The sequence below is a fragment of the Netta rufina genome (genome assembly GCF_964035555.1).
Source record: "Netta rufina genome assembly, chromosome: 5".
In the NCBI taxonomy this organism is placed as follows: Eukaryota; Metazoa; Chordata; class Aves; order Anseriformes; family Anatidae; genus Netta; species Netta rufina.
This window is the reverse complement of record NC_140128.1, coordinates 58,859,656-58,882,140: the sequence shown is the minus strand read 5'-3', so window position 1 is coordinate 58,882,140 and position 22,485 is coordinate 58,859,656. Positions and strand designations below refer to the sequence as shown.

Sequence of the window (22,485 nt, the reverse complement as noted above, 5' to 3'; positions counted from 1 at the left end):
GACAAAAATGTGCTTTTCCAAAATGAGTAAACCTGTGGCTGGTCTTTGTAACCCTGACACTGAGGGTCCAGGAGCTCTGTGCAGACTGAAGATGTCACCTTGTCGAGGCACGTGGATCCTCCAGGCTCCCTGAGCAGCCAGGGGCAGGAGGGAGAGGAGCTCTCGAAAGGGAAATTTCTCAGTGCCGAAATGAAGCTGCTCTTCTAAATTGCTTTCTCTCTCAGTCGTCTGGATAGAGGCTCTTAAGAAGAGTACATGGGGAAGTGTGAATGTGGCCACTGATGCCTGCCTAGATAGCAGAAAGCCTGGCCTGCAACAAGGCTGAATTAAGGGTAGAGTACCTGTGAGAGTGGTTACTGAGTCAGGAGGGACAGCTGTCTGCTTGGATCTGTGCCTCTGAATCCTTTTAAATCATCTGAAACCAGACCCAGTTCTCCCAGTGACCCCTCAGCCTCCCAGTATCACCAGCAGGACCGGCGCTTGGCTTCGCAGAAGCGACAGGAGATGGCAGGTATGGACTTAGCCATCAGTTTATGCAAAATGGTAATGAGGAGCGGGTTGTCACCCACTTCTTTTGGCAGCCAGGGCTGCGGTTCCCAAACTGTGCGCTGCCTGTGGTGGTCCACACCATCAGTGCAGCAATTTCCATAGGCTGTGCTACCGTGGGGCAAACGTGGGGGAAGGAGGAGTAACAGCAACCGGGTGACTCCTCAAAATGTTTCTGAAATAACATAATTGTGTTAAGCAGCTAGACAGGCACTCCCACTGCTGATTTCCATGCAAGTAATTGCTCTGATTGACCCCGGCTTGTTCAGTTCCTGCAGGCTGGGTAGCACGAGTGCGGGCGGAGTGGGGACTCGGGCTGCTGGGTCTGCTCTACGAGAACAGCTTGACAGCACAGGTGGGTGGGCTCGAGTGGCGGTGTAAGCTGGTGTTTCTCCAGCCTTTTGAACTTGTGATTTCCTTTTGGATCTTCTGTCTTCATGCAAGCCGACGAATGACAGCAGCTCAATTACAGAATGTGCTGTAATTTCTGACTGCAGGTTTCTACTTTCATTCCCCTAATCCAGTAATTACAGACATTTTGCACTCCTTTACATTGAAAGAACACGGTTGCCACTACTAACACCAATTTTCTAATACCCCAACAATCTGTGGCTTCCTTTATGCCCTTTTTGTAACACTTGGTTTGAGAAATAAAAATAATGGAATTTATGCATTGTTGGTTTGTTGTACTACTGCTTAGCACAGAACTGTTTGTTGGGTTTGTTTTGTTTGTGCCTGTGGTGACAAGTAGTTATTTAACTTCAAGGGACCTGATTTTGACTTGGAGGACACGACTCGCTTCAGTAGAATAACTCTGGGGTTACACCAGTGCTGAGACAGAATCTGGCTCCCAGGCCAAGTATTATGGGCGAGGAAGGTGTTTCCATCCTTGCCTCCTGAAAATCCACACAGGATTGATATTACAATTTTGCTGACAGCCCTGTGCACGCAGTTACAGGTTCCCTGTTTTGCGAGCACTGCTCTTAATGCAACAGACACACATCTGACTTCAGGACATTTCACAGGTCACCACAGGAAATCCACTGGCAGTGTCTCAGACACATTGCTGGTGGAGCTTCTGGCGTTAGTATCTGGATGCTGGACTTCAGGAAGCACTTTTGTCTGAATTTGTCACCATTCCTCTCTATTGTGGAGAGATCTGGGTTTTTGAAAAAGGCTCCATGGTTTTCAGCAATTAATGTCACATTTGCATAATAGCATTTCTCTGTTATCCCTTTCTTCTTCTACCTACCTGCTGGAACCGTGAGGATCCGTAATTAGTTGTTGCCATTATTTTTAACAAGAGGAGAGCTTGCGACAAAAGGATTGGGAAGAAAGATGGAAACACCGTGGGGTGAAAAATACTGACCAGAACCACTTCTGCCATTTGGGTATCACTTTTTTACAACTAATTTGGCACAGCATCAGTAGCAGTGAGCTGCCTGCAAAGGCATGAGATGGTTTGGGAGTAAGAAATAAGTCTGCAGGCTTCCCCTGCTCAGGCTAAGTGCTGTTCAGCAGGGTGACAAGTGGCTATTAAAATGTCTGTCTGATCTCATCTTTGTTTTTGCTTTGCCCTTTAGGGAGCTGCAGGAACTGTTCTTTGCTTCAGAGGGTTTAGGACCTGTTGATTTGTAGCCTGTGAATCATTTTTCTGGGTACATGCTGTGGACCTGTCTAAACTGGCAACCCAGCAGCAGTACTCAAAGTTTCAATTGTGGAAAGTTAAATTCAGCAACCTGTCCAAAGTGCTAACAGAGCTTTTTGGTACAACCTCCTTGGCAGTGGCAAAGAAGGTGCATCTTCATTAACAGTGTTGGGGCAGCAAAAGTGCCTTCTGACCTTTGGAAGCTGGGAGCCGAGTTTCTCCTGTGTCTCAGCACAGGACACTGTTTTCCCAGGCAGAGAGGTGAGGCTGTGTTTCAGGAGCAAGCACTTGCTGGAAAATTGTTTGTTATGTGCTGGAACGCTGTTTTCAACCTGTGCTGTACCAGCCTTCCTGCAAGGGGGCAGTTTGGTGGGTTTGCACTCACACAAAGTGACTGAAGAAAAGGAAGTTTGTGCCTGCACAACAATCTGAAGGGAAATTGCTACAACAAATGCACATCTAATGGCAGGTTTTAGGACTCTGCGTATCAAGAAGATTGAAAGACACTTTGCTAATATTACAAAACCTATGCATGGTGGTAGTGTTTGAAATTCTGCTAATAGTCTTTTTTTTTAGCTATCCAGTAATTGCACCTCTCAATGGGAACGCTGCTCAGGAGTAATGATCCTATCAAGACAAGGGAGTATAGATTGTAGTAAAGGTTATGATGGTTTCTGTGAAAGGCTTAGCATTGATCCTTTTAGCTATCTGATTTTCCAAGAGGAAAAAAAAAAACAACAACAACTTTGAGTTAAGCAGGCGGTTCAATGAGAAAATTCTTATGGTTAGTTTTAGAAGATGGAACTTGGAGTGAATTTGCTAAACTGTTTTTTTTTTTCCCTCTCTTTATTGATGAATGCTTTTAAAAAGAAATGGATTTTTCTTTCCCACACATTTCAGATGCTCGTCTCAGTTCTTCCTCCCCCCCCCCCCATGCAAGTCGAAATTGTTAGAGAATTGAAAAGTAAAAATCTGTAACATTGAAAAGGCCATGTTGTGAAATATATCATAAACACCCTGTTAGAGCAGTGCTTGCTAATTAAGGGAGATTGCTCCTGGGAAACAGCAAGCCTGTAACAGAGATCAGCCCCCTTTGATCCTCTGTAGAGTTTGTCAAAACCTTGCCTGCCTAAACTTGTCTGCAGCTTGTTACATATTTTATCCATCTGTTGCAAGGCCAAAAATAAGCAATTTATAATTCAGCTGAACTCCAGTTGTTCAGCAGATCACAAACTGAGGAGCCTTCAGTACGAGGAGAGGACAGAAGAGAAGCCAAGCACAGGCTGAGCAAAGAGGGACTACGCTGGGTTGTGGTCGTACAGGAGTGTCCCTGGTGTGGCTGCAAAGCTCGGATTTTTCCAATGAAACATGCTTCAGTGTCTGTCTGTTGTGTATATATTGAGATCAGAACGTTTGTGGGGGTTTGCAGCTTTAATCCGGATGGATTTCCCAGGACTTTGTTAGAGTAATGGATCATAGAATATCCCGAGTTGGAAGGGACCCATAAGGACCATTGAGTCCAACTCCTGGCACCGCACAGATCTACCCAAAACTTTGGACCATGTGGCTAAGTGCACAGTCCAAATGCTTCTTAATTCAGACAGGCTTGGTGCCATGACTACGTCGCTGGGGAGCTTGTTCCAGTGTGTGACCACCCTTTAGGTGAAGAACCTCTTCCTGATGTCCAGCCTAAACCTCCCCTGACTCAGCTTGACACCATTCCTGCAGGTCCTATTGCTGGTGATTATAGAGAATAGGTCAGCACCTGCCCCTCCACTCCCCCTCATGAGGAAGTGGTAAGCTGCGATGAGATCCCCTTTCAGCCTCCTCTTCTCCAGGCTGAACAGGCCCAGTGCCCTCAGCCACTCCTCATACATCTCCCCCTCTGGGCCCTTCACCATCTTTGTTGCCCTCCTCTGGACCCTCTCCCAACAGTTTAATGTCCTTTTTGTGCTGTGGTGCCCAGAACTGCACACAGTACTTGAGGTGAGGCAGCACCAGCGCAGGGTAGAGCGGGACAATCACCTCCCTTGACAGTGTGCTCAGGTGGCCAAGAAGACCAACAGCACCCTGGCTTGCATAAGAAACAGTGTGGCCAGCAGGGCTAGGGAGGTGATCGTCCCCCTGTACTCGGCTCTGGTGAGGCCGCACCTCGAGTACTGTGTTCAGCTTTGGGCCCCTCGCTACAAGAAGGTGCTGGAGCGTGTCCAGAGAAGGGCGACGAAGCTGGTGAGGGGCCTGGAGAACAAGTCCTACGAGGAGCGGCTGAGGGAGCTGGGCTTGTTCAGCCTGGAGAAGAGGAGGCTCAGGGGCGACCTTATTGCTCTCTATGGGTACCTCAAGGGAGGCTGTAGAGAGGTGGGGGTTGGTCTGTTCTTCCATGTGCCTGGTGACAGGACGAGGGGGAATGGGCTAAAGTTGCGCCAGGGGAGTTTTAGGTTGGATGTTAGGAAGAACTTCTTCACTGAAAGGGTTGTGAGGCATTGGAACAGGCTGCCCAGGGAAGTGGTGGAGTCACCATCCCTGGAGGTCTTTAAAAGACGTTTAGATGTGGAGCTCAGTGATATGGTTTAGCGGAGGACTTGTTAGTGTTAGGTCAGAGGTTGGACTAGGTGATCTCAGAGGTCTCCTCTAACCTAGACAATTCTGTGATTCTGTTACCCATACTTTTGGATCTGAACAGTCTCGTGTGGCAGTAAGATGTGTGTACGCACCATGTTTGCCCCAGCCTGCCTGGTGCATGACAGCTGCAGGTTCAAGCCTGAGCTGCCTCTTTGGGATGCCTGAGGGACCGCGTCCAGGCCCTACAGGTGATTGCAAATCACCATTTCAATTCGGTGATGGAATTAAATTCACACTTTAAAAAACCCGTCAGCCTTCACGTTTGTGGTGCCAGCCTCCCTGCTGGGGAATCTGTTGCGCGGCGCTGGCTGCCTGAGCCGTGGGGCAGTCGGCCACAGCATCCAGGAGACTTGGAACCAACTGGTAGCAGCTCAGAAATACGTAAGGAGAGGAGCAAGGTATTCCCTGTGAGGATATAACAGGTCTGCCTTCCGTTAATATTTTAGAACAGATCAGAGCTTCGTTTTCGCAGCCATATGCTTTCTCTGCACTGGTTAGCTGTCGCTCCTGGATGCCTGCATCCCTCCGAGGGCTACTGCTGTCGTGTTCCTTGCTGCTGAGATGGAGGCAGAGCCTTGTGAAGTCCTCTTTTCATCAAAATCAGAGACTCGTTTGCCGTTCCCTGTAAATAATTGACTGGCTAAAAACGTATCCTGTAACTAGTACTTACTGACCCAAATTCACCTCCTTCCACATGTCAGGAAATCTTGCTGTCTAAATTACCATCGCTTCCCGGTGACTGCTGCTGTGACTTACCAGTGCCATGCATTATGCCTGGAGCGTGTGATCAGCTCTGCGAGAAAATGAGTTGCAGAGAGCAGCGAGGCTTTGACAAGGGCAGGGCTGGGCACGGAGGGTCAGTGAAAGGGAGCAGCTCACCTGGGAGCCTGTGTCACGACATTGTCTGCTCTTTGCCAAGGGTTTAATGCATGGCAGGGAGCATTGCCTGTGCCCCAGGGCTGGGTCAGAGGCCAGCAGCTGGCAGGTAGGTGCTGGAGTGTGCCCAGAGCCAGAGGAGTTTGTTACAGCCATCAGCTTTTAAAGGGGCTTTAGCGACCTGTTTATTTACTGTCCTTGGTAGGACTGCAATTTAAAGTACGTACTGAAGCAGATAATAAGCTTGTTGGAAGTGTCTGCTCCATAAGTCAACATCACTGGACAAAATTACTCAGGAGAATTATTCAGTAGAGGCGTTTCAAAATGTAAAAGACCTTTCAAGTCACTGATCTCATCCGTAAAGAAGCAGTTCCCCCCCCATAAAAGTGTAACCTCCTTCATCCGTGCTCCATTTAAATACCCCAAACTGTCGTCTTCCCACGATATTTCTCTGAATATTGTTTAACAAGGTAATGCACATTGCTGCTGATTTTATTTTCCTGCTACTCATCATGTATTTACCCTTTTATAGTTTGATTACTCCTGGGCCTCTAAGTTCAGCAAGACAAATTAATTCTGGTATTATTATTAATAATAATACTGCCGGGATTATTTCATTTTTGAAGCTTCTTTTTGCATCTTTTTAGTTCTGTCAGCCCCAGATCTGCAACTATTTAATTCTTTCTTCCTAAACCCATCACGCTGTGTGTGTAGGCTTTTTCTTCCCCGAGTCCCTCAAAGAATGTCTGTCTTGTGATAATCTGGGAAAATGTGTAATGGGCAAAAAAAGGCACCTTAGCTTTCTGCAAGTTATGACAGAAAAAAAAAGACCAATGTTCTTATTTAGTATTCAGGAGAGCTTTAGGAAAGCAAGCTATGGAAAGCCTGATTCCATCTCCAGCTTCAGAGAAATCATGTCTCGGAGTTCATCGCAACCCAAAGGTCAATATTTACAGTTCTCCAAATGTGTGGTTATTCTGGGTATGACAGAGCTTAAACAGCAGTTAAAATATGCCAACTTTTATAAATATCTTATCGTGATTGTTCTGTACTGAAGTGCTATAAGGACCTGGGCTGTGTCTAGGACAGCTTCGTAGTGAAGACGTGGCTGAAGCAGGTAGCTTATTCCAACTACTGAGGGTTATAATGGGATACAGACCAATGCTGTTGTTAACTTGCTCCTGTTACCTGCAATTTCATATCTGTAACATCCCACCTCCTGTCTTTTGTTCATTTCTGTGAAGGGCACAATTACTCTGCATCGGGCAGAGAGGGTTTCCGTAAAGCCTTTCTGAAATAAAGCATTTGAGGTGATTTTCTGCCACAGGCTGGCTCTGCAAGCTTTGGGCCTGTCAATTGAATCAAACAAAACATAATTCTCCCCAAATTTTCCATGCTTCCCTTTCCCCATCTGGACGTGCTAAGGGTGTGGTAGAAGTCAGGACCAGGACATTATCTGAGATATTTTGACTAAAGTTTTTGTGCTTTATCTTTTACCAGGTCTGTTGATGGCTGTAACCAGAATACGCATGCTTCAGAAAAGGTACTCTTGCTCCCATGCTCTATGTTTGTGCTTTTATATAAGGTTTAGCAACTCTGCAGGAATATGTGTGATTTGTCCATCATTTCTGGATTTCTAGCGGTATTCTCAATGGGTGGAAGTCATTTTTCCATTTCTCCTCTCAGATCTAGACACCTTAGGTAGATAATGTGTTGGCAGGTGTTGATGGACAAGCAATTTGCAGTAATCTCTTCTGATGCTTATTCTTGTAGCTCCCTGAATTATAAGTGACATGCTGGCAAAACCGAACAACTGATCACCAGATACCGGCATAGTGCTAAACATGGCTTCTGAGGCTGCCCAAAATTTCCTCCAGCCACTGTCGTCTTGGATGTCTCAAATATACGAAGCTCTCCAGCAAGCAGGAGACTCGATATCAGCTTCGTTGCTGAATTTGAGTGGGGTGGGTCGTAAGTCAGAGGAAGAGAGAAACCGGGACTTGGAGAACAATGGAGGAGATTATGAGGATTACTCTGAGGAATCAGAAGATGAAATACAGATGGAGCTGTGGGATGAGGAATACACATATCCTAGAGAAGACGGTCACATTGGGGGTCCTGGTCTCACTTCACAACCGCTCCCTAGTGGCTCTGACCTGGGTCTCCAGAGGCAAAAATGGGTCAAAAATGCCACCAGCTTACCAGAGCAGAGTGATGAAAGTGCCAGGCCTTTGGCAGCCAATGGATCCTACTGGACGAATGAAGATTTCCAGCCACATGATCGGCTTCCTACTATTGCTGAGGAAGAAGGTGAGCCCTCTGTGAGGGTCAGAGACCATGAGAACAACCTCAACGTGAGTGGCTCCACAGAAATTCATAATGGCAAGGCAAGTTTTGCAGGTAAGTGCCTTTCAAACACCCAGACAACTTCTCCACTGTTGATTTGATGCAGTTGCTAATCTGCTCGTTTTGTTCAGTGTTGTCTTTGTTTCTCACAGATAAAACAGAACCCCAACAAAAATACCAGAAAAATCTAACCATTCCCTCTTACATTTCCAATTCTTTTCTTGTTCATGAGATGGATCTAATTGAAATGAGTGGAAATCTCCAGGATGAAATGCCGTGTGTTAGGTGCCACTCAGGCCCTCTTGCAGTAGCATGGAGTGGTTTTCTCACCCCACCATGTTTTGTTTCAGGTAGCAGGATCCTTCAAAGAGAGTGTTTAGCCTTAAGCCTTTGCTTTGAGAACCATCTGCCTTTGCGTCATTGCTATTAAAGATATATATAATCTCAAACCTTGTTTCTTTGTGCCAGGAATCTCAAGATGTTACTGTGCCATGTGCTGTGAAATGCTGTACTAAAAAGTCCCAGCCATATCTCATGATTTTATGGATGAAAGGCTCCCAAATCATTTTCCTCCCCTCCCACCACCCCCACAGGCTTTTGAAATAAAACTGAAAAGGACAGCAGGCAGGAGATTATGGGATGGAGAAATGAATTTGGTATTTTCGGTTTTAAATAGACCTAGCTGTGACTTCTGATCATCAAGTGACATGAACAGCTTCTCAGGTCGTTGTGCTCAGGACTGAACCTCAGCCACTTGAATTGTACTCAGTAGATACCTCTGTTGGTGTGGCCAGAGCTTCCCTGGGCCCCAGAAGGCCGATGATTTGTGTCCAAACCAAATGCAGGAATGCTGCAGTCCTGCTGGCACCACCTTGGGATCTTGCTGGGGTAAAGCTGCTCTACAGGAACTAATCCCTAAGAATGGGAATAACGGGAGGAAGGCAGGGAGGTTTACAGTATGAAGCTGGTGGGGAACTTGAGAGGCTGTGGGGTCTCCTCCTTGGAGATCTTCAGAAGCCATCTGGGCATGGGCCTGGGTGGCCCTGCTTGAGAAGGAGCTTGGGCCAGATGCCCTCCAGAGGTCCCTGCCAACCTTAGCCAGGTGTGATTCTGTGATTCTGTAATTGAAAAGAGCTTTTGGTCTGGCTGTTCTGTCCCCCAAACTGGGGCTGCTTGTGTCATATAACAATTGAGTGAATATGGATTCGAGCAGGGCTTGTAGGGTCCTTCCAGGGTGTGCTGGAGCCACGGATCCCCCTGTACAAGTGCTACACAGGGCAGGTTGTCCTGTCTCTGGACCGTACCCTTGCTTGCAGTGGACGGGAGAAAAGGTGGTGAGCTCTCGGGGAGCTGGGGGCCAGGAGTGGGCTGCTCTCACTGTCAGAACAGTTCGTCACCTGCAGGGACAGCTGAGGAGGATGGTTCTGAGGAGCACTGGGATGGACAGCGTGAATTTTCCAGTGAGATATGTAAGGCAGAGTGACACTGAGAGGTGCCCGGGTAACCTGTCACCCCAGCTGAAGGGGAGAGTCGCTGTGAGCCTTTTCCCAGCCAACAGCAGATGCTGACCACGTAGCTGCTGGGCTCTCTCCCATTACTTATTAGCTTTCCTTCTGGAGGACTAGGAGGCCTCGCAGACCTCCCTGGCACCCACCTCGCTGCAGCCTAGAGTGCTCTGCTTCCTCACGAAGCGCTTTAGAGGGCATTGCAAGGCTTTTTACACCAAAGGGATTGTCACCCTGAATGCTCCCAAATGGTCTTTTATCTTCTTATCTCGGCAGTGCCCTGCACAAAGGGCCATCCGGTGCTCTTGGTACCTGGTAGTCGTGAAGCTGGCTGCTGGAGGGCTGGCACCCGATACCTTTCTTCTCAGAGCTCTCCAAGTTGTATAATAGGAGAGAAGGTGCTGAACTGTGGTTTGAAGATGCCCTCTGTGCGAACTCTGATGTGGGAGGACTCATTTTGCTCTTCCCAGCGATCCTTCTCTTCCAAAACACAGACATGCTCTTTGTATTTCACGTTTTTCTTTGCATTTCCTCTTTTTCCTTTAGATTCATTCTCTTAACATCAAGAGTGCGAACTCTTCTGACGGTAACCTAGACATGCAGGGAGGCTGCAATGCCCTGGCAACTTAAAATTTCACTCACGGATTAGAGTGATCAAAAGAAGATGTTTGAGGTATCCGTATTTCTGCTGGTTTTGTTACCTAACCCTAAGTGACAATGTAAGTGAGCATATGGACTTGCTGACATTCAGCAAAGGCATTCAGTAGCATCGCTATTAGCTTGGAGCATTTTTCCTTGCATTTGGCATTTTTTCCTCGTTTCCACCAAATACATGTATCCTGTTTATCCTTATATTCTTTCAGAACATTGCATCTTGACTTTATTTCACTTAATGTACCATATTTCTCTCCACAATAGAATATTTTAAAGCTAAATTGGCACAAAACAGTTGCGATGCTGAATGCTTTTTGTTGCCATGGAAATATTTCTGGGCACTTACTGAAGACCTGGTTGCCAATAGTAATGTAACAGAGAAAATAGATATGCTTCATTTAGCAGCCACTGGTGATTAAAGAGCCACAGAAACCCGTTACAAGGTCATTCCAATATATAGTTTATTAGATTTAGGGGGGAAAAAAATCACCCTAGAAGAGAAAAGTTTAAAAAAAAAAATAAATTCAAAACAAAATCCAGTTGTTCCCCTCTCTTAAACTTACATCATGCTTCTGAGATGAAATAAAATAGAACTGCAGTTAAAACCCATCATTATGCCGCCTTCTTTTTATCAAATACGTTTCTGATCACATTTCTGCCTCCTAGGAAATGTGTCCTAGCTCCCAGGGTAGCTTTTCCGACGCCCCAGAGCAGCTCACGCATTACTGAAAACCATTTTTAGGCTTAGGGATTTAATACAGCGTTTGAGCAATGAGATTCTTGGGTTCTTAAGTCAAATGTCTGCTGGGTACCGCGAGGCATGCTGAGCAGCGGGGTGCAGGGCTGGCTGCTGCCGAGTCCTGGTTTGTACTTCAGTGATGCTTGTAACGTCGTGCCAAGGTTTCAAAACAAATGCAGGGAAAAGTTTTTCACTTTGGATGCTTTTGGTCCACGGCATAAAAATGAGGAAGGAGTTCATTGAAGCACGGTGCTTGGTTTTGAGGTGATGGGAATGCGGCCCCTTCGTGCAGGCAGGTCTCTGCCACCACCTGTATGCTTTGAAAATAGAGATGAACTTGCTCATGCAGCTTCCTCGAGACCTTCCTTGTTGTCTAACCTCAGTGTTTCTGACAGAGGAACCATCACCCATCTCAGAAGGGGGAAGAGAGCAGCTTTCACATCCCCCCTGCGGCGGAGACGGAGCGGCTCAGCTGACTGGGGGTGGCTGGTGAGAGAGCGGCTGCCAAATCCATCATTGCACATTTGGCTTAAGAGTTGGGGAGAAGAAAAAAAAAAAAAAAAAAAAAAGCAGTGGAGCAATAAGGCACTTCCAAAAGTAGTGAGCTGCTAGCAGAGGGGTGTAGAGCTGGCCGGTCCGTCTGTTTCCCAGCCTGGCGCTGTTATAGAAAATCAGTACTGATGAAAAAAAGCGGAGAGCAGCGATAATCGTGCTCTGAATGCAGTGAGCTCAACCCGCTTCTTCCTCGGGGCCTGCGTCCTTTGCAAACAGAAAGTCAAAGTGACCATTAAGCAGAGCGGTTTGGGCAGTGGCTGCTCTGCAAAGACACGGGGAGAGGCACACGTTGGCAGAGCCGGGGTTGTGAATCAGAGCCGAGCTATTTTTGCACAGCCGGTGCTGTGATTGAGGAGCCTCCCGAGCTGTCTGACACCGCGCTCATAACACCAGCGTAATATATAGGTGAGCGCTACGCTGAAATTGCATCAAGTCTGGGGAGACTTCTCCCATCAATTAGGCAATCCCAGCGCTAGCTGAGGACGGCCTTTCAGCCACGCTGAAGTAAATTGTTTGACCTTGGAACACCAGGAAGGTTGGTGTCCTGATGGGAATCTCGTCTGGATGGCTGCAGTCATCCTCCACACGTGTGTGACGGGAGGCTCTGGGAGTTTTTAAAACTAGAGAGCTCCACTGCATTTACTTACCTTCGCCTCCAGCTTAACAGGGGTCATTGATTTGTGCCGGTAATTGCTGTAGTGGAGGAAATTATTCTTCCTGCTCTATATAAGCGCTCCTGACCTCGATAAATGACCCTTTATACGGCCAGGAATTCCTCAGCAAGAAGTGAGTTTTCATTAGGTCCTGTAGCGAGATCCACCCCTACCAAAAAGCTGTTGCTTGTGTGTTAAATCAAACTTCTGCCCGCACCTGGGACTAAAATAGACAGCTGGGCTGTTTCCATTTAAAGACCCTGAGTGTTGATGTGTTTTATCACCTGTCTGCCCACGGAGCCAGCCCGTGCTCCAGCCAGGACGTAGCCCTATAAAAAATCAGCGCCTGCTCTCCAAGCAGGACATCTGAAGAGGGTACACTGAATCAGCAGCACCGTTAGGGCTGAGTGAAAGCAGGCAAAGACAGACGGTGGACAAAAGCACTTCACAGAAAATGCTCCTGGCTGCTCGAGTGGGAGAGATGAAGCGCAGACACGAGGTTGCATTCAGCGCTTTCTCTCTGGGAAACTCAGAGCCACTCAGGAAGTATTTGTGCGCAGACTTTTGTCCTTGCGAAAGTAGCACCGTGTTCCTTTGTATATTCAAAATACTCCTTTGCAGTTCTGCCTTTGCAAAGTTTCAAGTTGTGAGGTATTTTCATCCAGAATGCCACAAGTAAGTGGATGAGAGCCTGTGGCGGCCCTGAAAAGGGGGTGGATGGCAATATTTCCAGCTGTATAGCTGGGGGAGTGGAAGCAAAGAGTTTTCAAAGGCGCTACTATTGCGGGATCTGTCTTATCCCCATCAACATTTGCTGTTCATCCCCAGTTCGTGGTTTTAGAAGCAGTCTGCCAGCCCGCAGTGGCTCGGTGGTTTGGATTTTCACCGAGCTCCTTGTCTGGTGCTCAAGGCTTCGTCCTGCCCAGCTCCCTGGGAGCTGTGTCCAGGAGCACTCAGCATCCGTGCTGGCTGTCCAGCCGGTTGCATAAGCTGCGTGCAGGAAGATTTATTTAAGAGGAAGAAATGGCTGTTGCCATTCAGCACAGTTGCAGAACAAATTGTGTGTGTGAGCGTGTGTGTTTGTGCATGTATTTTCTGATCCGCTTTTGCTAAGTGGCATCCTCTTCCCACTCCCCATATGGCAGCTGCGACTTTATCTTCCTCTGGGAAGGTTGTTTAGGGGCCCAGGAGGCTTCATTTGCCAATAAACAGCATCTTGGCAGCAGCTGGGAAGTGCTGCCTCTCTCCTAGAAACCCTGCCTCCTCACCTTCCTTCTCCTACTACAGGCGAGGCAGGTGCGAATGATCTCACTGCGTCGTGGTGGAGGTTACGTGCAGGCATACTAGCAGCACCCTGCAGCACTAGGACATAGTATTTCCCTGAGCTGACACCAGCAGTAGTACTTCTTCCCATTTTCTCTTCCCAGCTGCAGTCGTTGCTCGCTCGGCCTGCTTTGCAGGAGGCTGCTCGTGCAAACCCATGGCTGTGGGCAGATGCTTGCGGAAGGAAATGACCATAAGAACTGCTGGAAGTGTGGGTGATCCTCCTCTGGTTCTTCCCACCCTCTTTGCGTTGCTTACCAGCACAAAGAGCACTCGTGAACTGATTGAGATGCCATCAGTGGTGCTCCTCGCCTTCTGCCAGAGGTAGGGGTGAGGCCGTGGCTTCGTTTCTGGCTCTTGTGACGAGCTGCTGGCAGCCGTCGTCACCATGAGTGGCCTGGTGGACTCCCAAAACACAATGGTAGTAACCGAGGGGAAACACTGGGATGAAAGAAGAGAGGGAGATTGCAGTCGTGGGGGAAAAATGCACAGTTTTACAGGCGGTGAGGGGCAGTGTTGTGCTGTGTGCATCTTCCAGGTAATGAGGGAGACGTGGTTGGGCTCTGCCTCTGCGATGCATTCTCACGGTTCTCCTGCAGTTACCTCTGGTTTAGGGAGGCTTCATCGGCAGCTATTTGTAGACCAACCATGGATGAGTTAGACTGAATCTCAAACCAATCTGCAGCAGAATCTGTAGAAGATCCCTTCAGGTGACCATGAGAAGAGCTGCTGCTCTCCTGGCCTCCTCACCCCACCCAGAAGCTCCCTGACGTGCAGGCACGTGCTCCCCCGTCCAGAGAGCTGAGCAGTGCTGCTGATGAAGCATCCCTGGAAGGACTCATGGCACCGGGTGAGTGTGAGCACACGCAAGCCTTGTGCTCGGAGACATTTCGTTCCTCAGGCTGAGGAGATTCGAGCCCATGCAGCCTATACGTAGCAGCATAATCTGTGTGGGAGCACTTCCCAGCAAAGAGTTTGAGAGTTGTGGCGCTGGAGAGACAGCCCTGGGTTTGGATTAACGAGAACACCGAGGTTTGCTGAAGCTCTGTGGTATAGGGCCTGGACCTCTTACCATAAATACTGTGCTGTAGCTGAGACCACTGGGCCTGAGGGTGGTTTTGCAGCTGTCAGTAGGTGATGTGAACCTGCAGCTCTGACCTTCCCTGCTCACAAGTTGTGCTGCTCCCCATGCCTGGAATCACAGGCTCGCCATTGCTTGGGGGATTGAACCTGCTCATTGCTTCCTCTGAGAGTCACCTGCCCCTTCCTCATTGCTCTTAAACCAGGTGAGTTGGCCACAACTGCAACAGGGAGAAATGGGGAGGAGAAGGAGGACAGGACTGTCCCTTTTGGGTGACAGCAGTGGTCACAAACCCATCAGAGCCCTGTTGCACCACATCCACAGCCCCCTGTGCCCCCCGAGGGCTGTGATTTCCCCAGGGGTGCTGGGTGGTGTTGCAGCAGTGGCGAAAAGAGGCTGCGGTGAATCAGCCCCGTGGCAGCAAACAGAAAGGTTCAATTAGAAAAGCCAGCGGGAAAATAAAGATCTGCCTCGTTGCAATGCGGTAGTTATCCGTAGCAACCCCAAACAAATATCTGTGCGAGGGAGGCGATTTCCACCCTGTTAATCAGCAAACAAAGCCTCAGGGGTGTGAAGCTGGTGGTTACGGTGCTGAGCGCCACGAGTGGCTGTAATCAGCCCGCGTTTGCTGGATCTGGCTGCTTGTGAGCATGGCACAGCGAAACCACGGGAGGAGCAGGAGACAGTGTATGGGGTCTTCGTGGCCAGCTCGATTTCTGCGAGGGGAGAAGGGCATTTTCTGGAAGAAGCTAGGGCTGGTTCAGGCAAAGCCCCTTATGTCTAGTGGAAAGAGCTCACAAAGTGACTTTTGTTGTAGAAGGAGAACCGAGTATCCAAGCCAGACAGAAGAGCTGGGCAATAAGGAACCTGAAGGGATTCGACCCCTTGTGGTAAAAAGGCAAGCAGGAAAGCTGTCACGAAAATAATGCTCATAAAGAGAAAGGAGCTGGTAGTGGGGTACAGCCCTGCCCACGCCAGGGGATTTTCTGGCTTAGCAGGGTCCCCTGAGCTCTGTCACCCTTTGTCTTCCACTTTTCTGCAAATCCCAGGCCCGTGCTGATAAAAGCCAGTGGCACAAACGAAGCCCGACTCACGCTTACTCCGCAAGTAAAATGCAAAGTGGGTGCCTGGGAAAGCCAGGGCTGGTTTTTGCTTCTGCTCCTTGGCTGCCATCGCCTCTCGCCATGGAAGATCCCTGGGCAGCAACGCAGGAGTCGGTTCGAAGCCGAGTCCCGTGTTCCTATTTTTAAAATCCCAATTTCAGAGTAGGAAAAAAGCGGTAGGAAAAGATGTTGATTGTCATGCTGTGTTCTGTGGGCAGGTCTCTATTTCTTTGCACAGCGGCGTGCAGAATTGGAGTTTATTGCTCTGACTGCTGCATTGTTCGGCTTTACAAGTGCCTGATGGCCAGCGCCAAATACCACAATTGGCCTTGTTTCTGATTACCCCTTGACTTTTTTTGTTTGCTTTTCGCTTTCTGCTGGAAATTTCCCCTGCTCTGAAAGCTGCCAAGCTGCGACTCTCACTGCCCACATCGCACCTGGAGCCTTCTCCTCACAGAGCTTCCCGTCGGGTTTGGTCAGGGGTGAGGACAAATGGAGAGGTAAAGGTGGGTTTGTGGCACAAAGAGGACACCGCCGCTTGTCCTTGAGCAAAGAGGGGGCTTATATTTAACACCAGGCACCCAATGGGATCCCTTACCTATAGGAAAGGGACAAAACCACTCAGGCCTGAGTGCAAAGAAAACGCGCAGGTGAAGCGCTGTGTTGGTCACAGTCCATTAAGGCATATGCAGAAATAGGGGTTTTATGTGTCCCAGTGCATTCTCCACCCATTTTAAATACATTTAAGGTCTGGGTGGTTTCTCAGGATTGGGTTTCTGCTGTATAAAAAGAAGGCTTCTGGTGATGGGATTGTATCTCCAAGTAGTTTTGAGCATAAACGAGGGCAGGAGTTGCCCCTTCCTTAGCCAAACCCATGCAGCCGGTAGCTGCATTACTCTGTGCGTTGATTTGCACTCCCAGTTCAACTGGTTGACAGCAAGAGTGAGAAGAAGACACCAGACCGAAGCCACTGTGCAAATCAAAGCTGTAGTTGCACAGAAATCGGTAGTAGCAGCTCCATGTGCATTGCCATATGTTTCCTTTAAAAAGCGTTCCTCCTCCTTTCCGAGCAGCTCCAGCAAACCCATTGCTTGCAGCAGGCCCAGTTTTCCCAAAGAGAAGCCCTTCTCTTTATTCTGCGTGCAGCTCTGGGTTTTGCTGAGTTAGGAGCCAGCGCAGATCACCATTTCTCTGTGTCATCCCCATCATGAAAATTTTAGGACCAGGCCTATGTGACTGGCTGTGCAATAGCACAGAACACTGCACCGAGAGCTCCTGGGATCCTCCAAGCGTATGCATTATGCATGGATAGACTGATATTGTTTGTGCTTATATGATCAAATACATTTTTTTTTTTTTTGGTATCACACTTCTACTTCCTTCAGGGCTTGATGGTTGCTCCCATGGAAGCTTTCACTGGCTTCAGTAAAGCAGAATCAAAATCTTTAGGAAGAAAGCGAAGGGCAGCATTAAACGTATAGGAGAGCAGAAATTTGTTATTTGCTAACTTTTCGTTGCTCAGCCAAAATCACTATATATATATATTTTTTTTTTAACATGCAAGCAGACAGGATGCGGTACATCTATATTTTACACTTACGCTGTGTTTTTTTATTTGGTAATTTTTTTTCTTGGATGAGCTTTGAACGAATGCTAAGTTATTCTTTATACTTGGTAATGCTGCAGAGAATTCTTGAATTATTTATTTCCTACATTTTAGCTCAGTGTGGCTGGATGCCTGTAAGCCAACTTTGTAACTGATTGGGTGTTTGAAATTTTGGGGTAAGCGGTGGTAGTTTGGAATACCTTGCAAGAAAAAGAGGTCAGCCTCCTTCCTCCCATGCTGTCATCCTTGGAAAAAAAAACAAAACAAAACAAAAAAAAAAAAACACAAAAACAACTCACATGCTTCCTTAAGAGTGGTGGGAAGCTGATTTGTGAAGCAGATGATGCATAGAAGCAATTGAGTTGAAGTTGCTAGAAATATGCACATGCTACGCAACATCTGCAGATCTCAAGATGTATTCATTATCTTTCCAGAATGTAGATTGTAATTATGGGCCCTTTATTTAAGTTTCCATGGTGATACAGAAAATGTTTCCCCCTTGTCCTTTCCTAATCAGGACACTTGTATATTTGAATGGGGAACGTTTTTCCCTCCCCTGGGAAGAGTTAGTTTTATTAATACGGAGACATTAAGCTGACATGGAGCTGTCTGCTGCTCAGGCACGGATTCAACAGCAGACGTATCAAGCATTTGCTACAGATTCCCCAGTGCCTCTGTTTAATTAGCCTGTGTGCTTCCGAATGCAAGTAAGAAATAGCATCGTGTCATAACAAGTGGTGATGCAGTCATGCTCTGGGGATTTGTGCAGTTGGAGTCAAAGTCAAGAGGCCAATAATCCCTAAAACCCGGCCAAACTCCTCCCTTCGCCCAAGCCAGACGCGGTAGATGAATTCAGTGGAGGGTACAGACATGTAATTTGGCTCAATGTATTCTGCCATTAAAAAAAATCCTTTAAAAAAAGCAAATTGTGAGCTTTGTGGAAACAAACGATGAAACAGCCCCGTTAAAGGCTGCAGTTGGATAGCTAACTTTAGGTTTTTGCTGCAGATTTACAAAGGAATCCCACAAGCGTTGCTGCAAAGCGAGCACTGGTATCTGTCTTCTCTCCTGCACCCCATGCTTTGAAATGAACCTAATCAGGCGTTCCTCAGTTATGCACCCTCAGAAGTAGTATTGAATTCTCAAATGACCACAAATTGAGCTGATTGTCCTGGAGAAGGGGATCCCCTCTGTTTGCAGGTCGCCCCAGGAACATGGGATCCATGTGGCCTCTGCAAAATTTCTTTTAATAACCTAATTTACACACAGCATCAGTACACATCCTTCAAGTGTACAGCCTCGTGCCCGTGGACCCAGGATCTTAATGTTACGTATTCATTAGCAAATGCTGAAAGACATGGCTTAGTTACTAAAGATAATGTTTTACCCCAGATTTTTGGCAAACTGAGTGAAAAGCACACTTTTGTTTAAAGTGAAGTAATTTTTATTTTGTGCCTTGAATGCCCAGGAGATACGTGGAAAGTAGAGGTTATCAGTATTTGCTGAGCTTTGAAATTAATTTTGCGGAGGTTGCATGAGCTGTGGGTAGTGAGTTGACTGCACAGTTGGCGGAAAAGGAATATTTAGTTTTATGCGTTTCAATTATTAGGACAGATCATAGCGCGTTTAGACCGAAGGGTTGTTACAACTTGAAATAATTCTTAGTTAAAGCAATTTCAAAGAAACTTACTTTTAAGGGCGTATGTAAAACTAATCAAATTTTCTGATGACTGGGCACTGCCCATTTACAAACCAATGCCTAAAACCCTTTTCCTTTTTTACCACAACAGGGGCGTTTAGCTTTTTCCTCCAACGGAGAGCAGTTTTCTAGAAGGTGCAGCAGCCTTGTTGCCAGATAAGTGGTAAATCGGAGCAAGAGGGGCTCCGGTCTGCCAGCAGGACGTGGAAAAAGTCACCTTCTGCTGGCTGGAGATGGGTGCAGGTTGCTTCGGTGCTGCCAGCTCCAGCGCCCTATCATTGCTGCCCAAGTGCTTATGGAGAAGCAGCCACAGTTGTCATCGAGGTCTATTAAAAACCTGTGACCCAGCGAAGGCAGGATGCTGTTTCCCCACCGATAGCCACGTGGTCGGTGTAAGTGAGATTCGAGGTGAGGAAAGGCGCTTTCCCCGAGAAAGCTGCCCTCCGCCCGCTTGCCTGCCCTGCTCATTTGTTCAGCTGCTTGGGTTTGCCATGGCGATTATCAAAGCGAGTCTTGGCAACCATTATTATACACTTGGTGCTCAAGAGCGAGCAGCAGGTCGGCCACGGTGGACATCTGGCTCGTTCACATGCGTGTACACAAGCGTTGCACGCACGCCCCGGCTGCCCATCGTCCCCTGGGCTCCCTCTCCGTGCGTGTAGCTGGGTCAGAGCCTCCTGCTGGGAGGGAGATCGGTGAAATGCTGCTACGTTTTCACCCCGAGAAGGCAAGGCCAAGTATATATAGTGCGTATTGAGCCCTCCTTCCCCCAGCTGGCAGATATTTCCGCGCTAATGAGGGTGCAGTCATCTCGTAGGCAGAGCACGTGCTGGGAGAAGGAGGGGAAGGGCGTTTGTGGGGACGTGCTCAAATGTGTATCTGCACTTTTAAAGGTTATGATTTACATTGGTCTCCCGAGTTCCTCTGCTTCTGGCAGATGGAGTCAGCAGTGCCTGTTAGCCATGTGCCGTGGCTGCGCTCGTGGCGTTACTCAGAGGAGGTCGGGGCTGAGTTGCTTTTTCTGCACAAAAGAAGTTCCCTCTCCTCTTTTGCAGGAGCTGAAGGCAAATGCAAGGACAAGAAAGTTTTCAAGCACTCTGCTGATTGCTTTGTCTTTGCACGGGCTGAGGATTTTACAAGTGGTTCCCTGTGTATGTTTTGTCCTACTCGGTTCTGCTCTGTTAAATATATGCATCAACAAAAGAAGGTGAAGCGCAGAGGTGGGCAAGGTCTAATAACTTGTAATTGCTGCTGGTACAAAATGCCGTCCAGAGGCTTTCCTGAGGCTTGAAGAAGCAGGTCCATGGCAGGTTCATTCCCCAGTCTTCCTCAAGCCCTTGCTCAGCTGTCTGTCCCCAGAAGGTCCCTCTGGTAGCTGACAGTGTGCCGTTTCATCTGGCTTCTTGGCCAAAGGCAGCAGACTGTCTAAAGCCCAAGCTGTCGTTTTCTCCCAGTAAATAGTTACGGGGTGGATGAAGAACTGACGGCATCTTCAGCGATGAATGAGGTGATTAAGCAGTTTGAGATCTATGTCATGCTCACAGTTTTTGATCAGGAGTATCAGAAAAAGCACCACAAGCAGGTGTGGAGCGTAGACCCATGTTCAGCCCCTTCTCTCCAGCCATGAGGAGTCGGTACAGAGGTATCCAAATGTGATCTCCCTTTCTCTCTTACTAAACTGGCTTTCCCTATTGATTACCTGCAGCGCATTTCTAAAATACTTAAAGAGGGAAGCGTCTGGATCCAAGCCCTGCTGAAGTCCACGAAGATCTTTCCATTGACTGTCTATTGGTTTTGAGTTCTGGCTCCAAAACCCCAGGGGTTTTTATGGATTATTTTGCCAGAATAAAGACTGCGGGACTTTGTTCTAATATATTTTTGATCTGTGCCATTTAAGTCATTTCTTTAGCAAGCCTTTTAGCAAAAGTTGCATGTCTCCTTTTGCAGCAGCTTTGCAAACACAAGGTGAACAGTGAATGAATTATGCTGGATCATTTGCCAGCGCATACGCCAAATGTCAGGCAATGACAGAAACTAAAAATTTATGACACAGAAGGGAAGAATTTTATGATCTTCTATGGACTAATGTAATGACTCTTTTATACAAACAAAGATGGAATGCATTTAAAAATGTAGCTACTTAGAAAATTGGCCTGAACACATTCTAAAATCTGGAGAAATTCATTAGAGAGAAGAGCTGTGAAAGTGCCCTCTGTTTTCAGTTCCGTAGAATGCCTTAATTTTGAAATACAATTGCTTGGTTTTAATTCACCCTCTGATCGTTTCAAGACATGGCTCTCCATTGAACTCTTCTTCTGGCACAACACGGTGCAGAGTTGGTATAACTTTTCAGAGGTGATATTGATATGATTTAAATAGCTGTTCAGGAACTAGATTAAACCAGATACTGGAACCTACTTTCAACAAAGACATTGGGTTCACCACCTCATTCCTCATTAAGCTCAAAATCAGACCCTTCGTTATGAACAAATTACTATAGCCTCATGTCCCCAGGTATGCTGGGTCTCTTCAAACTGGTAGTTTTCTTTTTCTTTTTTTTTTTTTTACAGAATCAGAAATCTACAACAGACTTAGGCATCCAGAGAAGCTGAGCATCTTGGAGGGCCCTGAATAGCTTCTCTCCCACTCAGCCTTGGCATACAGCAAAGTCTTCACACATCCTGTTCTTAAATGAGATTTTCCTTGACCCTCTCTTTCTGAATGTCATCACGGTCGGCACTTTGGACTTGTTTAGCCCGAACTTTTCAACCGTTAAAAAGCGTTGTAGTAACCTGAATAGAGCCTGGGAAGAGGAGTGTGCTCTGCAGGAAGGAGGTGTTTGGAGGATGCTCTGGGGAGCTGAATGGCTTGAATACCAGCTCTGCCCACAGCCTCTCTGCAAATCACCCTGTTAATAAAGAGCCTGTTTTAGTTCTGGAAACGTGGAGTCTTCTTATGCAATTACCCAGCATGTGGTAAATTAAACAATCTTGGCCTGATTGCATAATGTCACTTGAAATTTAAGATCCTTTTTCTCTTTAGCCCCTAAAATTTACAAGCCATTTTTGTTTAGATTTATAGTAATTAGGTAATGGTTCTGCTTCTTCGAGGCTCTTCTGGGAAGTTTTTTAGCACTTTGATGGCTAATCTCAAAATAACCAGGGGCAGAGCAGGGCTCAGTCTCCCCGTGTCTGCTGTGGTTCGGTGTACAGGAGCACGCGGTGCCGAGGCACCAAAGAGTGGCTTGGAACGGGGGATCTAGCAGGGGAGTAGTGCTGTATGAGGGCAAAAGTGCTCCAGTCCCACTGCCTCATGTCTCTGCTGCGGTGCCTTGCCAGTCTTTCAGGAAGAGGCACTTCAAAATCACCACCCAGTCCAGAAGTGTCAAGATCCATCCTGAAATCCTTCCTTTCTCTTGACCGTGCTTGACCTCTACAAGCTTGTAACTTTCCGCGTGTGTTTGTGTTCGGTCTAGAAGAAGGGATCAAGTTTCTGCCATTTTGGAAAATCACAAAGAAAATACTTTTTC

General features: G+C 47.4%; 1 protein-coding gene across 1 annotated transcript in view; it reads left to right on the top strand.

Annotated features, from left to right (window-relative positions):
• Window positions 1-7,536: 7,536 nt before the first annotated feature.
• SYT16 (synaptotagmin 16) overlaps window positions 7,537-22,485 on the top strand; it is a gene marked incomplete at both ends in the record, with an annotated part of 35,335 nt that continues 20,386 nt past the window's right edge. The window contains one exon of the mRNA XM_084287013.1: window positions 7,537-8,092. Within this exon, the coding sequence (XP_084143139.1) occupies window positions 7,537-8,092 (556 nt within the window). The remainder of the gene's footprint in view (window positions 8,093-22,485) is intronic.